This window comes from Aspergillus stella-maris (assembly GCF_047715825.1).
Source record: "Aspergillus stella-maris strain CBS 113639 unplaced genomic scaffold BDV14scaffold_4, whole genome shotgun sequence".
NCBI lineage: Eukaryota > Fungi > Ascomycota > Eurotiomycetes > Eurotiales > Aspergillaceae > Aspergillus > Aspergillus stella-maris.
Window position 1 is genome coordinate 102,089 of NW_027396798.1, and position 14,436 is coordinate 116,524.

General features: G+C 50.5%; 5 protein-coding genes across 5 annotated transcripts; 2 read left to right on the plus strand and 3 right to left on the minus strand.

The window, feature by feature from the left end:
* Positions 1–1,988: 1,988 nt before the first annotated feature.
* On the minus strand, positions 1,989–4,330 carry atfA (bZIP transcription factor atfA). Its single transcript, XM_073777667.1, has 3 exons — positions 3,814–4,330; positions 2,412–3,522; positions 1,989–2,363 (listed from the first exon to the last, which is right to left on the minus strand). The coding sequence occupies exons 1-3, from the start codon at positions 3,860–3,862 to the stop codon at positions 2,144–2,146; spliced, it is 1,380 nt and encodes a 459-aa protein (XP_073632465.1). The 5' UTR covers positions 3,863–4,330; the 3' UTR covers positions 1,989–2,143.
* Positions 4,331–5,544: 1,214 nt separating this feature from the next.
* Positions 5,545–6,711, minus strand: BDV14DRAFT_84513 (hydroxyisourate hydrolase). The gene has a single exon (XM_073777666.1). It carries the CDS (start codon positions 6,579–6,581, stop codon positions 5,973–5,975), a length of 609 nt encoding a protein of 202 aa, XP_073632466.1. The 5' UTR covers positions 6,582–6,711; the 3' UTR covers positions 5,545–5,972.
* Positions 6,712–7,209: 498 nt separating this feature from the next.
* Positions 7,210–8,465, plus strand: BDV14DRAFT_84613 (ArsA family ATPase). The gene is made up of 3 exons (XM_073777668.1): positions 7,210–7,714; positions 7,766–8,355; positions 8,410–8,465. Exons 1-3 carry the CDS (start codon positions 7,325–7,327, stop codon positions 8,450–8,452), a joined length of 1,023 nt encoding a protein of 340 aa, XP_073632467.1. The 5' UTR covers positions 7,210–7,324; the 3' UTR covers positions 8,453–8,465.
* Positions 8,466–9,551: 1,086 nt separating this feature from the next.
* BDV14DRAFT_164691 (uncharacterized protein) lies at positions 9,552–10,405 on the plus strand. Its single transcript, XM_073767219.1, has one exon. The coding sequence runs from the start codon at positions 9,770–9,772 to the stop codon at positions 10,319–10,321; it is 552 nt and encodes a 183-aa protein (XP_073632468.1). The 5' UTR covers positions 9,552–9,769; the 3' UTR covers positions 10,322–10,405.
* Positions 10,406–12,236: 1,831 nt separating this feature from the next.
* On the minus strand, positions 12,237–14,342 carry BDV14DRAFT_164693 (eukaryotic translation initiation factor 3 subunit E). Its single transcript, XM_073767220.1, has 3 exons — positions 13,132–14,342; positions 12,878–13,072; positions 12,237–12,822 (listed from the first exon to the last, which is right to left on the minus strand). Exons 1-3 carry the CDS (start codon positions 14,265–14,267, stop codon positions 12,804–12,806), a joined length of 1,350 nt encoding a protein of 449 aa, XP_073632469.1. The 5' UTR covers positions 14,268–14,342; the 3' UTR covers positions 12,237–12,803.
* Positions 14,343–14,436: the final 94 nt, after the last annotated feature.

Consider the following 14,436-nt stretch of genomic DNA (forward strand, 5'->3'; position numbering starts at 1 on the left):
ACCAAGCACATACGACCACAGGGTGTGGAGAACAGGGCTTCCCGTCCGCTCAGCCGTACTTAAGCCACACGCCGGCTGGTTAGTAGTATGGTGGGTGACCACATGCGAATCCCAGCTGTTGTATGTTTTTTGGTCTTTTTTTTTTTGGTTTTTGTTTCTGCAGCCAGGGCGAGCAATGGTGTTGTTCCTGTCCTTGTAGTCGTCTATTTTTTGGTGCGAGGATCAGCTGTGGTGGTAGAGAGAGGTTGAATGGATTGAGTCAACTGAGTCCCCATTGAACACAGAGTACAGTCCACGCAACTCCCCAAATGAACCTCGTACATACAGAACACAGTATATGAAACAAGGGATATCACACTCAATGCACCATAACCTGTTATATACTCCGATCCAAACCCTAGCATAGACAGGTAACGTCACGAGCAAGATGAGTTTATCATAACACCATCACGATCTCCCTTCCCAATGCCAGCTTCGCTCGGAGAAAAAAACAGGAAACGAGATCCTGTCGAGGTGTCAACTGAGTCCATTGAACTTTGAGAGGGAGGGAGCAACCTTGTCCCTAACCTAAGCGACTCGATATGTCCCCCATGACACCGCACACTTCTACTTCCCAACCTCCTGGCAACTGGGCAACCTGCAGTTGGCTTTCCTTCCATGCCGTGAGCGCGAAGTCAAACTCTAACGAGCGTCATGCAGGTCTCGAGTCAATTCAGTGCATCTCAATGGAGATGGGTACATACGTGCCGCACCTTCACCATATTGTCACTATCACGACCGTCCTGACTAGCCTCTACCCACCGACCAGCAGAGTATAGACATGCCCCACACATAGTCAGTCTAGACTAAACCGCTGTCCTCCCAGAACCAAACTTCCAAGGCAGATCGTTCTTGACGCAGATGCAGGTACGAGTACAACTAGATTGTGCTAGGACGTGTCGGAAGCGTGGGGGTGACAATGTCACAATAAGACTAGGTAAGCTTGTTGCGTGGGTGTGTTTAGTGTTGGCGCATGCTGCAGAGGTTTCTACCCTGCTTACCTACGAGACGGTAACTCGACGAGGCTAGATGAACGGTCGTTGACAACAACAGTGAACCATCGCCAGAATGGAAGATGGGTTAGTAGTTAGAGCAGCGGGTACATATCCCGTCAACACCTGTAGACCGGAAGGAATATCTATGGTAACCCTACCTAAACAGCATCGCTAAATTACTCAGGCAAGAGTCAATATAGAAGAATACTGTCGCGGATAGTCTTAAGTTTTCCAACTACTGCTTACCTGCGGATGCCGAGGATGCCGAGTTCCAACTCCAAGGCTACGGTACGGTTTCAACGCCAAAAAGCATGGCTCAGCCTAGCACTCTAGTTTCTGCAGGTCCAGCGCCCGAAACCTGTCCTGGGCTCCAGTAATTCTAATCCCAGTCCCAGCAGGCTTTACCGCAGGGCACCAGGACAGAGCAGGTGAAAGGGGCAAAGCCGAACATGGCTGCTTACATGCATGAACCCGAGAGCCAAACCCAACCAAACCACCGGTAACCGCACCAGAGCTAGACTGGAATAATCTCGGGCCTTCCTTCACTTGGAGATACGATACGCAAGCTATCCCATGTTGACTTCCTAAATTCCCTCGGCTTGCGTGGCTATTGGAATCGTGCGCTATCAGCATCATCACCAACACCGATCTCATCAATCGATGACGGTAAATTGAAGTGATTCGATGATCGGTGGTTAGGGAATTTGAATAATGAGTCGGTGAAGAGATCATATTTGAGGGGGATGAAATTGATGTTTGTTGACGTACTCGAGGGCATGCGCGTGGTAGGATATATCATATAGAATCGGACTTGTCACTGCCACTACTTGCACTGTTGGAGCGGGGGCTGGTAGCGGGGCGAGGTGATGGATCACACAATGATAAGATGAACCTGAATAATGTATTCTGAAGATTACTTGGTTCAGTCTACTATCGATAAAAAGCAACTACATCAGGAGCACGTCATGGAGAACATCAAGAAAGCAGATCCTTTTGCGTTATACACCGAACACAGAACACCCCGTAGCCAGTACACCAAATATAAAGTAAACTAATAATGCAAGCCGTGAAATAATTAGGGAATGACCCTTAAGTATATGGTGGGTTCCTTAAGTATATGGTGGGTTCGGGTTCCAGATAAGCCCTTGCGCTTGTGACACTGGACAGTCTTTGTGTGCCAGCAACAGTGTCTTGAGGTTAACAATCTCTTCCCGCAGTTGAGTAACGGTCGTCGTAAGCGCATCGTTCTCTGACGTAAACAGCTCAACCTTAGCCTGAAGGTTGGCAAGCCATTGCTTCTTCCGTTGTCGACATTTGAGTGCCGCAACCCTAGATACTGTTAATGATGTGGTCATAAAAATCTAGTATCAGACGTACCTGTTTCTTTCGAGGAAGTTCTTTCGTTTCTCTTCATCAGTCATCTTCTTGCCATCGCCTGCCTTCTTCTTCGAGGGCTGGTCTTCGTCATCTGACTCGCCCTCGGAAGGAGACTCTGTGCTGACTGAACCATTGTTAAGTTTCGTTCTCTTATTTGGAGTAACATCTTCTATCTTGCGGCCCTTGGCTGTTGTGCTTGCAGCTTTCGTAGAAGCGTTCCTCTTGCCCCTGCCTTTCACAGCGGGCTTAGTCTCGCTCTGCATATCTGAGCCATCGCCACTCGGCTCACGTGTAGCGTTTGATACGCCATTGGCATTAACCGACTGGCGTCGAGTGGTTATTTCAGTAGTTTGAATAGTCTGGGATGGGATTGCTGTTTGGTTTGGTACGGCGGCAAACTGGTTTGCATTTTGTTGTCCGCCCTTAGCCAACATGAACAACCCGTTGGCAGCGTCCGAGGCAGCATCGTGGTGGCCAAACGGATCGACAGCGGCAGGTTGTGCAGTCTTGATATCCATAGTAGTTGTAATTTGAGGAGCTTGGTCGGGTTCAGCTGTTGGGTTGGATGTTGGCGCATTGCCGTTCTTCTTTGCGGCTACGTTGAAGGCAGTACGGTGGAAGTCAATCGTTGAAGGAGTAGCACCTCCGTTCTGTAGCTGGTTGATCAGAGCCTGGGAGTTGGGACTCGGTGCTGGGAACATAGAGCCTCCACCACCGGGCGTTAAACCAGTGCGGAGTGAGGACTCATTAGGCGTCGGGAAGCCGCGCCCGATGCTGTCAAAGTAGTCACTTCCGCCGGCAGGTCCCGCAAGCATAGCCGGACTCAAAGGACCCGAGCGCAATGAGTTAGACCAGTTGTAAGCCCCTCCGGCGGAGGTGGCGCCTGGAATGGCAGGCGACGTTATGGACGCGACGGGAGGAAGAATCGACTTTCCCGGTGTTTCGCCTGAACCCCCAAACGACTGCTCAAAGGGGTTCGGCTCCAAGGCGAAAGGGTTGTGAACAGAGTTGAAGTAGTCAGGTGTGTCAGTGGGAGCCGATGGGTTTGGTCGTGGGGGAGGTGCTAATGAGTTGTTGTTTGACTCGCCATCTGGCTTCTGTTCTTTGGTATCTGATGGGGCGTCTGTCGAAGCAATGACACGTTAGTATACAGGTGGACGACAGTAGGTGAAGTCGCAACGATTGCGCAGTGAGAGAGGTTTGAAGTAGTTGTGCGACGTCATCCAGAGACACAATAAGGATTGTATGAGGTCATCCCGTCACGGCGAGGAAAGAGACAGCGTCCAACACGGAAAGCGTGCCACACAACCATAAAACAAACGCGAGTGTTCCGAGTTTGAAAACTCACCATTATCCATTTTGACGCTGGCCCTTTTCGCGTCCATTGTCGAGGTATGCGCACTGTGATTACTGGGGAGGGTGGTCACTGCCGTAGCCACAGCGGCAGACATAGTCCCTCCGCGATCGGTTTTGATATAATGGCTGAATAAAAAGGCTGCAGGGGATCCGTGGTCCCGGAGGCGAAAAGCAAAAGTAAAAAAAAAAGGATAAAGATTGATGAAAACAGTAGGAAAAGAAGGAAACCAAGACCGATTAGGTGAAGTGGCGAAGACAATTAACAAGAAGAATTACAGAAGCGAAGAAAGTGGACAGCGAGATCTGTCGAAGTCTCTCTGGAGTATCGCACGGGAGCGCGTCGAGGAACAGTGAGGCGCGCAAGAGAGTTGAAGAAGTGACGTAGTAAAAAGACCCAACAAGAACAAAATAGTTCAGGAGAGCAAAGGCAGATATCCGTGCATTAGATCGTAGTGCAGAATGGTGTGGTTGTACCCCAGAAGGCTGAAGTCACTGGGTATGATGATAGAGGATGATGAAGGAGGAAGAAGGAAAGAAGAAGTTGTGACGTAGTCTGGGTTGGACAGGGAGAATTGCAATAAATTTAGGGGAAAGAGCGAGGAAGAGGGGAGGCGTTCCGACTATGAGGTAAGCGGCAGTCTCTCCTGGGTCAAGTCCTGCAACCCTGGATTCGTACAAATAGCCAGTCGCTCTGCCGCGTTGCACTCTTTCAGTCTCGAGCCAAACTTTTGCGCTGTGAATATGGTTGTATCGCGCTGACTTCCCCGGACCTTTTGAACATTCGGTCTTCACTTGCTACTGTGTCTGTCACGCTCTTCTGACTTTCACTCGCACAATGCGATCCTGATTATCAATGAAAAAAATTGAAAAATCACCAGGATATTGCACGTCCTGATTGGCCGGGATCGAGACTTGCGCAGGACGGTCTTCGACTTTGATGGTGGGTTCCGGCAATTCGTTGCGCCAATGTGATGACGCAACCTCAAGACCCGATTGTTGGAAATTGTGCACACAACTTGATCGCAGAGCAGTCAATCTCGAGGGGTATGATGGATCCAAGGGATACAGAAGGTAAATATCAGGCAGATCCAAAGAGTATCAGCTACAGCAACAGGCCGAGACCTTCTGCTTTCCAAGATTTGTCGCCGATAGAGTCGCAGGATGGAAGGGGTTGAATGGCTGGATGACTTCACCGTGACGACGAGGAATTTTATCTGTCCCTGTGGGCCTGAAGGTGTCGGACCAGACGGACGGGTGGCCACTGACAGGTCGCTTAAACTTGATGCTCCACTCGATGCCAGCCAGCCATTCGCCCTTTTGTTCTCCCCGCTCAACACCGCTTCCCGCATTCAGCCATTCAGGTCAATACTGCGTTCCTTAGCGGCCTTTTCCAGGAATCAAACCACACGGCCAGTCGTTGATTGGTCGATAGAGCTGATGACGCAATGCCTCTAGAACCTAAGCCGTCTGTGGTTTCGTATCACGTGAGTACAAAGGGCTCATATCGTTGGCGGCCGATATCAATTCTTGCCACTCAGACGGAACAGATACTTATCGAGACCCGGATCGCAATGCATTCGTTCGGGGTATAGAGATATGGATTGATAAGCAGATCTTATGCCCGCAGTTTCCATCACAGCAACAGTCCCAGTTTCAAGAAATCGAACCGTCAGATAGGACCATGAGCATGGGTCTATGCAAGCCTATCTTTTAGTTCTGATGCGGCAAGCCACCCGGGGCTGGCTACCTCAGACTGTGCTTGAGCTGAGCTCGTATTAGATTTGATATAGGCACTGATACGTACCACGTTGCCGACGAAGAATGCTTGTGCATGCTGTCGTCTCGTAGATAAGGATCCACGCAGTAGAAGTATGTTGAACCGCAGTTTATTGTCTAGTCTGGGAACATCGCTAGATGCACCCTGCTATCCAGGTCCTGGCCGTTCTAGACTTTGTTTCAGAAGTTCCCAATACTTGCGTTGATTCTTTACCATGGAGTATGAAGTCGGGGTTCACGTACGTCATATTCGCTTGGCATCTAATCCAGGAAGCACAGATAACGCGATAAGTTCAAATCAAGATCGATTGTACGGCTACCAGTATACAGAGTATGTTGCCTCGATCCCAGCGCTAGAACAGCGACAGCATGAAAACAGGCCGGTCCATTATATTTCTTCCAGGCTTCCCCTAGGGCTCTACCTCGCATTTATGACCCCCGGTAAGTCGAATAGTTCCAAGGTCCCAACAACACAGGAACATGATAATGCCTCCACCCTTCAAGTCCCTCCTTACCCCTCCCCTTAACCGTGAACTTGATCTCAACCTCAGGCCAGAAGCTCTCGACGCCCTGTGCCTCAAACCAAGGGCCAACATCGAACGTCAGAGCCCAGTTCGTCTTGCTATCGGATGCGGGGAGGCCAGCGAGGACATCAGACACAGAGACGCTCGGTGTTTGCGTTGCAACATTTTCCTCGCTGCTTAATGGCGACCAGGTTGTGACGCGGCCGTCGGCGTTTGTTGTTGCGATGAAGGCGATATCTTGTGCGGGGGAGGTGCTGGGAGTCGAGAGGAGCGTGAGGATGACGGGGAGGTTTGCGGCGGGCGTGCCTGTTAGGGTGTTGAGGACGTGGCAGGTGATCGGGTCGCGAGACATTGTGGGTGTGAGTTTTGGTGTTTGCGATCGGACTTGTGGTGGTTGTGAGGGTGATTTGGAGAAGGTTGAGGAGAATGCGAGGTGGTTCTGGTGTAGACCGAGACGGGCTGTAGCTTTGCCTAACTGGTTATTCTGAGACTGGACCCTCGACCCAGTGTCCATGGAGTAAAGGTGTAGAGACTGAGATTGTGAGAATGAGAGGTAAGAGAAAAAAAAAAAGCAACAGGTGAAAAGAAAATGCTTTGTCCTGGATTATATTCAGACCAGTCCGTTCTTGTGGTGTCGGAGGCTACCGACGAGCTCCGGAGTATACCTTGAGTGGGGTGTTCTAGGCACCTTCAGCATTGATCAAGCAGAGACCGAATGTGAGATCCCGACGGGCGATTGCAGTCAAGATTAGCTCAAGCAAATTATTGTGCACAATGCAACGTCCGTGCTCGAGCCATGAAGTTGAAATTGGCTCTGAGAACCTGAATGTTGGTGGGGTAATTCATCTGTATAGCCTGAGGCAGGAAATGGCAGGTGGGAAGGCGTCTGCACGTGTCGCTTTGGGTGCGGCTACGGAGGACGGAGTCAGTGCTCGCCTTTCTGCTTGTCTCACACTGCTCTGACAACACCGGCAAGGGCTTAGGCAGGTATTCAATTCTTCCATTGTGCTGGGATAAGATAGTGTTAGCCCAAGCGTCACACGCTAGTTTCTTTCCGCTTCCTGAAGCTTCGAACTTCGGCCAGAACTTTTGATCTTTGCGGGGAAGAATCGACCCCAACAGCTCCTGCCTCCTGGTAATTCCGCCTGTCACACCCCAGGTCTTGGTTAATTCTCGCCTGACAATTCCTTCTTTCCCAGCAGATCCATCAGATTTATCAAAAAACAACTTGCCGACCCTCGATACGCAGCCGGCAAAATGTCATCGACCGCGATCGTTCAGGACGACGACCTGATGGAGCCTACGCTCCAGTCGATTGTTAACCAAAAGACACTGCGCTGGATCTTCGTTGGTGGAAAGGGAGGTGTTGGAAAGACCACGACCTCTTGCTCCCTGGCTATCCAGCTTGCCAAAGCCCGCAAATCTGTTCTCCTCATTTCCACCGACCCCGCGCACAACCTTAGCGATGCCTTCGGCCAGAAGTTCGGAAAGGAGGCTCGTCTTGTTGATGGATACACCAACCTTAGTGCGATGGAGGTTGACCCCAACGGCAGTATCCAGGATCTCCTAGCGAATGGCGAAGGGCAGGGTGACGACCCCATGGCTGGGCTTGGTGTTGGGAACATGATGCAGGACCTCGCTTTCAGCGTACGTTGCTCCAGCCCTTATTTCTGTTTGGGAATATACTGACGGGAACAGATTCCTGGTGTTGATGAGGCCATGTCATTCGCCGAAGTCCTCAAGCAGGTCAAGTCTTTGTCCTATGAAGTTATTGTTTTTGATACTGCCCCCACCGGCCATACCCTTCGCTTCCTCCAGTTCCCCACGGTCCTCGAGAAGGCTCTCGCAAAGCTCTCGCAACTGTCATCGCAATTCGGCCCGATGCTGAACTCCATCTTGGGTGCTCGGGGAGGTTTGCCCGGCGGTCAGAACCTTGACGAACTTTTGCAAAAGATGGAGTCTTTGAGAGAAACCATCGGTGAAGTCAACACCCAATTCAAGAACCCCGACATGACCACGTTTGTCTGCGTCTGCATTGCAGAGTTCTTGTCACTTTACGAGACGGAGCGTATGATACAGGAGTTGACGAGCTACCAAATCGACACACATTCCATCGTCGTCAACCAGCTTCTATTCCCCAAGCAAGGCAGTGATTGCGAACAGTGCAATGCTAGAAGAAAGATGCAAAAGAAGTACCTGGAGCAAATTGAAGAGCTCTATGAAGACTTCAACGTTGTTCGGATGCCGCTGCTCGTGGAAGAGGTCCGAGGAAAGGAGAAGCTGGAGAAGTAAGTTACTTTGCTTGCCGTGTGCTCGGACTCAGCTAATGCTCGTGATTGTAGGTTTAGCGATATGCTCATCAACCCTTATGTCCCGCCGGAGTAAGCAGTAACTTTTCATAAGAGTGGGCTCAGTATAAAGCGAAATTGTTGTTTGGCATGAGTAACGAGAACGAGATAGACAGTAATATACGAAGCTTCTGATGTGTCTTTCTGATCCAGCCTGATTGTACAGTTGAAGCTTGCTTGCAAGTTCCACTCCTCAGCTCCTTCCATATAAAGGCTCGCCTTGTCAATGCTTTGTGGTCCATGTTTCCTTTTTCTTCCTCTCTAGGGCTACGCCTTTCTTCTTTGATGCAAGCCACTAGCTTCTGATATTTTGCCACAGCGCTTCACTTCCCGCCTCCATAGGGCTGCTTTCACAACAATCATCACACGAACACCTTCCTCCGAGGACCGTCAGCTTATCGCCCCAATAAGGCATTGAGGACAACATACGGAGCACCTCTTTCTTCGCTGATACGCCAAGCTGTCACAGACAGGCCGGCGCTTTTGCCTAATATCGCAAGCACTGATGCCCTCGCCCCCGAGCCAGGGCATCTGCCAGGTCATCCGCCAGGAGGGTGTGAATGTCGACAGTGTCCTGCTCCAGGGCAAGGTTCCTATGGCTGGCAGGATTCTGCTCTACATGCGTTACCAAGAAAACAGGCGACAGAATAAGAGTCAAAATGGGTCTAGTGATGCAGGACAATTATGTCTGTCGCACCCGCCACTTGCTGTGAGCTTATCCAGGACGCAAATGTGGCAAATTGAAGACCTATCAATCTTACTGCTCGGTCAATTCGAGCTTTGACCGTCTCTCAGTTGACATGACGGACGGGCAACCTCCCTTGATCCACAACAAAAGCTTTGGATCGTCCAACCTGAGCTGCAACCTGCAAGATTCCAGAACCCTGACCTCCAGAGTCCAGACAATTGTGTATGTCGATCAAAGAGTCGGGTCAATAGCAAGACATCCACCGAATGGGTCTAGACCCTGTCGACGAGGGGACCTCGTTCGTGTCTGGAGCTATTTTCATTCTCCGACTCGAGAGAACAGCAGTCGCGTCTTGTCTCGCAAACTGTGACTTGGAACAATGAGCGGTGCACATGTCGCGCTGGTACTCTTTAGTGAGACCCATAGACCGCCTATACCTGTTCGCCGTGTGGTCTTCGCATACAGGCTATTCCTGTGCGTTTATGCAACAGCATCGACTAGCAGCAAACACCAAGTAATCCACGATAACCACGGTGCCCGGGAGCTTCGCGATAATTGTGGAGTCTTTGGAGTATGGCGCTCTCGAACTTTGTCGTGTCCAACGCGGTGGGCTGGAGAAATATGCAGCCTCCAATACGAGACAGCATGGATGCCCCCTAAGGTACTATGGTCCTTGAAGACCCAATCGCGACCGTAGCGTATCCCATCCGCGCGATTCTATCCAATTCGACGTTGTCAATGACAAGCTTGGGAAAGGCCAAGCTTCTTTCCAGAATTGGAGCGCTGCAGAAATTATCGAAATTCGGGTCGGACGATCCTTATTCAGCTTGTCAACACCTTGCGCATCCTGGCACCGTGTATCCGAACATCACGACCCAACAGAGCAGAGAGTCCGGGAGCTTCGCTAGAAAAAGCAATGTGCAATCCTCCAAGGATGTCGCTCGATATGATTGGTTTCCGTTTGAGCTACAGGGAAGGCTGAACTTAACGTGGTTTCTTACCAGATCTACGTACCAGGATCCAATCCCATCGGCATTCGTTCAATCCAATGTCACGCCGTTTCGGTCGAAATGTTTAGCACCCCCCGGATTGGATGTCAGACATCTGCAAACTGCCCTTAATCTCGTCCGAGCAGAAGAAACCTGCGGAACGCACCGAAGAGGAGCTGCGAGATGGACCCTCAATGCTCCATTCCTGGAGCCACGGCATCGTACATAACAGCTGCGGATTACAGTAGATGCAGGGAGTAGGTTCACCGCAGAATCGGCCAAGAGGGTCAAGGAACCAGAACGACGCTCGAGGTCTACTAGCAATCCCAGAGATTGCTTCGATTTGTTGAAATGAGTCTAGCTCGACCGTGGTTCAAGCCTCACTTTTGTTAAATTTATTACCGGCGCAAAAGGGTTGGATAAAATAGTGAGGCGGTTTCGCCGGGATCCGACATGAACAGCAGACCAGAAACAGCCCTCGCAGCTCGCGCTATTGTTCATCTGTCTGCCACAGGATCCATCGTGAGCTCTCCTACTCTATTGTTGCTGATTGTTTATTAGGCCATGCTGATCAGCGAGTCATCCCGACTCCTTCTCCTGGGCGCCGCCAGCCTTTGGAGGGTATACTCCACGTAGAAAACGCTGACCGTTTCCATTCCTCATTCCTTTTAGTAATGCTCCCTTGCATGGACGGAATATGCGAAGTATATATACCTCTATAAAAGGCGCTTGTATGTGTTTGCTTACGAGGCCCTCATAACCATCACCGCCGCCGTCATCCCGGATGATAGTACCTGCTTTCCAAGCGGTTTGACTCTTTTAGCCACGCGCATACACACATACGACAGCTACTCCTAAAGGGTGCACTTCATTTTCCCCAAAGGACAGACAAGAAGATGTCTCAGGTCCAACAGTACTGGCTGCCAGGATATGGACTTTCACGCCAGATTGTATTAGGCCAGATCCAGTACTTCTTGGGACCGTCTGCAACCGTCAGACCCTACACTTACCAGGTAAAGCTCCGGCATGACCTCAAGGATTCATTCTTCCCGCAGCCATATATTAGGAGACACACGCCCTAACCATTTATACTTTCTGAGGTCAAAAGGGGCGCGAAGGTTATTTGATTGTTGGCGTACCTTTAACAAGAGTACGCCGCCCCCATTTCATTCTTGCTCTCCTACCTTTACGTGGTCACGAGAACTGACTTCCACCAGGAGCAAATAAACGATCTCGCAATTATGTCGAGAGAATATGAACGGCAAGAGGCCCTCCGAATGACCGGTGACTCCAACGCTCAGTCAGAACCCTATATCAACGAGATCATCCCCGTCCGGCTTCCCTCGGGTTCCAGAGGCAGACGCCCGGCGGATTATGGACGGTGATGTCCTAAGGATTGAGGTTCTCCAGAGAACTTCAAATGATTACAGCTCTTGATTCAGCTCTTGATCACCCAGCATCGCATCTTTCTCGGGATACCTACAGTTTCAATTTCATCATATATCTGCTCTTTCATTGTCGTTGCATACTGTTCCATTTCGGCTCCCTTGCCCTTTTCATGATTGGCATCAAGGGCCATTATCTCTTTTTATCAGGAATTCTTGACCCTCAATCGAGCGAGCATGGAGCCAAGGACTGTCTCGGCTCTCCTTCCCGTGACTTCCGCCCTGTTCATTCTCGGCATACTCCTTTCGGTGTTTCGGTTTCGATCTACTTCTAGACATTCAGCATTTCCGTCTCTGTCTTGGTCTTGGTCTTCCTTCCCATATGCGAGACTATTTCTTCTTTGTTTCCTCTCTGTTTCTCCAGTCACGCGCTTGCGTTGCTTTACCTTATCTCGGCGCTGTTCTTAACTCTTCCTCTCAGACTATCACCACCAGAGATATCCCCTATGCTAGATTTCCACTTGACTCCTTGGCGCATCTATCTATCTATCTGACTTCGATTTTCAGCGAGATATCATACCATGTTGCTTGATTTTTTGGAACCAGGTGTCCCCTTGGACTTGTTATCGTTGTATATAGTGAAAGGTGATATGGGAGCTGCGCTCCCTGTTCAGGCCAAGGGGTACGGTACTGACCTGGTGCATTGCGAGAACAAGAATGAAATACGTGTTAGGGAATTCGAGTAACAAGCTCTACTTCCTTGTATATTAGGTAAGTACAGAACGGAAGGAATTCTACTACCAGGTTTATTCACTGTCATCATCTCTATAGATCGTTCGTAGCAACATCAATCAATCAAGCAAGAAATCAGGTCAGAAAAAAGGCAATGGAAAAGTTAAAGAAATTCGATAGTTTTGAGTCGTAAGAGTACGTAGATAAGATCGTGAAGTCAAAAGGTAGGACCTCACACCACATCATAGATTACATCAGAGGGGTAAATAGAAGAGAGCTTGCTATCTTCAGACCCTGCCCCCCCGCGTTCAGAGGTATCTGGTATCTTGTCTTTGTCCAGGAGGTAGATCGGGAAAGAGGAATAAGAGTAATAAGATCTCAAGGTAAGGAGGAATTCGAAAGCGAAGCGGAACCACCTGAACGCCGGCCTGATGCCACTCCCAGTCCAGTCTGCTGGGTTCCCATCATATCATTCAAGAGGCCCGCGCATACTGCAGGGGAATACTACCAACATGAACAGAACCAACAACCTGAAGGGAATAGTAGAAGGAAGATGATTTCTTTTGGAGGGTTCGAAAATGACATGCGAGTTGTTTATTTCGCGACAGCGGCGCTAAAAGATAGAAGTTAGCATACTGAATGCTGAAAAAAGCTCCGGGTAGACAAACCTGAGGACTTGTGTCCGGAAGAAAGCACCCTTTGTCCTCTCGATGACTTGCTGGTATACGGATTGGGGAGGGTGGTTCATGATGACTGTGCCCTCCTTGTAGTCGATCTTGGCGTCAACGCGGGTGTCGCGGATCAGGTTGACAATCCACTTCTCACCCTCATCCTGGTTCAAGCCGAGACGGGTGGACAGGTCCCTATTCGATTGTTAGTTTTGTTTCTGGGTCGGAGTTCCAACTTGACTTCTGCAACATACTTGATATCGATCCGTTGGTGAATCTTGCAGTAGCTCTCAGAAATAAGGTGACGAGCGGCCTCGACGAAAGCATCGGCGGCGGAAACGAGGAAGAAGTCTCCCCGCAGCACCTCCTCAGCCTCGCCAAGCTTCTTCTGGGCCTCCTCAAAGTCGAACTCAACGTACAGAGCCTTGATAAAGTCGGTGATGGGATCTGAGTATTCGTATCCCTCCTGACGGACAATGCGAATCAGGTCCTTCAATTGCTTCTGGTAAGCGCTGCTGTTCTTGTGGGCGCGGTTTCGGTTCGTGATAACGGCGGCAGCGAGGTATCGGAGAACCCAGGGGCAGCTGGTCTGGATGGTGTTGATGTAGGCGGGGGAGAAGAAGAGATCAGTGAGGACATCGCGGGCGGGGTCGTGGTTGAAGAAGGGGAAGAGGGACCAGTGGATCAGCCATGAGCGGTTGTGAAGTTGACCCACGGGGTTGTTGAACAGTCTCGTCTCGATCGAGTCCTTGGCCTTCTGAACTTCCTCCATCGCACCTTCCCAGTTCGTGGTGAGAATCTCGGAGGCGAGCTTACCCCACGTGGCCGAGGCGACCTTGTCGTTGTCGGTAGAAAGAACACGGAACTGGTAGAGCAGCTCAGCGGCATTACCGTAGCTACCGCAGCTGTATTGGAATCGACCGTAATCGAACAGACTGTTGACCATCTCGGTTGTGACTCCGTGCTGTTCCTCAAGGAATTTCAAGTTGGCAACCTTGTCGCTTCGCAAGTTTCCAACAACAGCCTCATCCTGCAGCAATTCTGTAATCTTCTCACTCTCGTCCTGGTAGTGTTGCAGCTTGGCGAGAACTTCCTCCCTCTTCTTCACAAACTCGTCGGGGATTGTGTCGGAGTTGTTGATTTCCTGCCACAGGTTGGCGACGTAGTCGGTCATGTTGGTGTGCTTCAGCAGCTCGTACTTGGCGCGAACAATCTCCGAGTCGTCATCTTGACCAGAGCTGAATTCGAGCAGAGGGAAAACGAGGTGACGGTCGAGGTAGGGAATAAGCTTGGGCAGAAGGTCGTACTGGTTGGCGATCTCTTCAGCGGTCTTGTGGGCAGCAGCGCCGCCGAGCACGGTCTCAGCGGAAGGAGGAACGTTGGCTGCCATGGTGAACAGCGACGGGAAAGCGACCGGAGGGGTGGTGAGGTCAGGGGAGGGGACGGTGACTTCGTCGTGGATGAGGAGCAAAGTGTGCGGCTTTTCAGATTCAGAAAATGTGGGCGGGAGGGTTGGTTTTGGTGCTAGGCTACTTTGGGACTAGCGGGACGGACTCCGC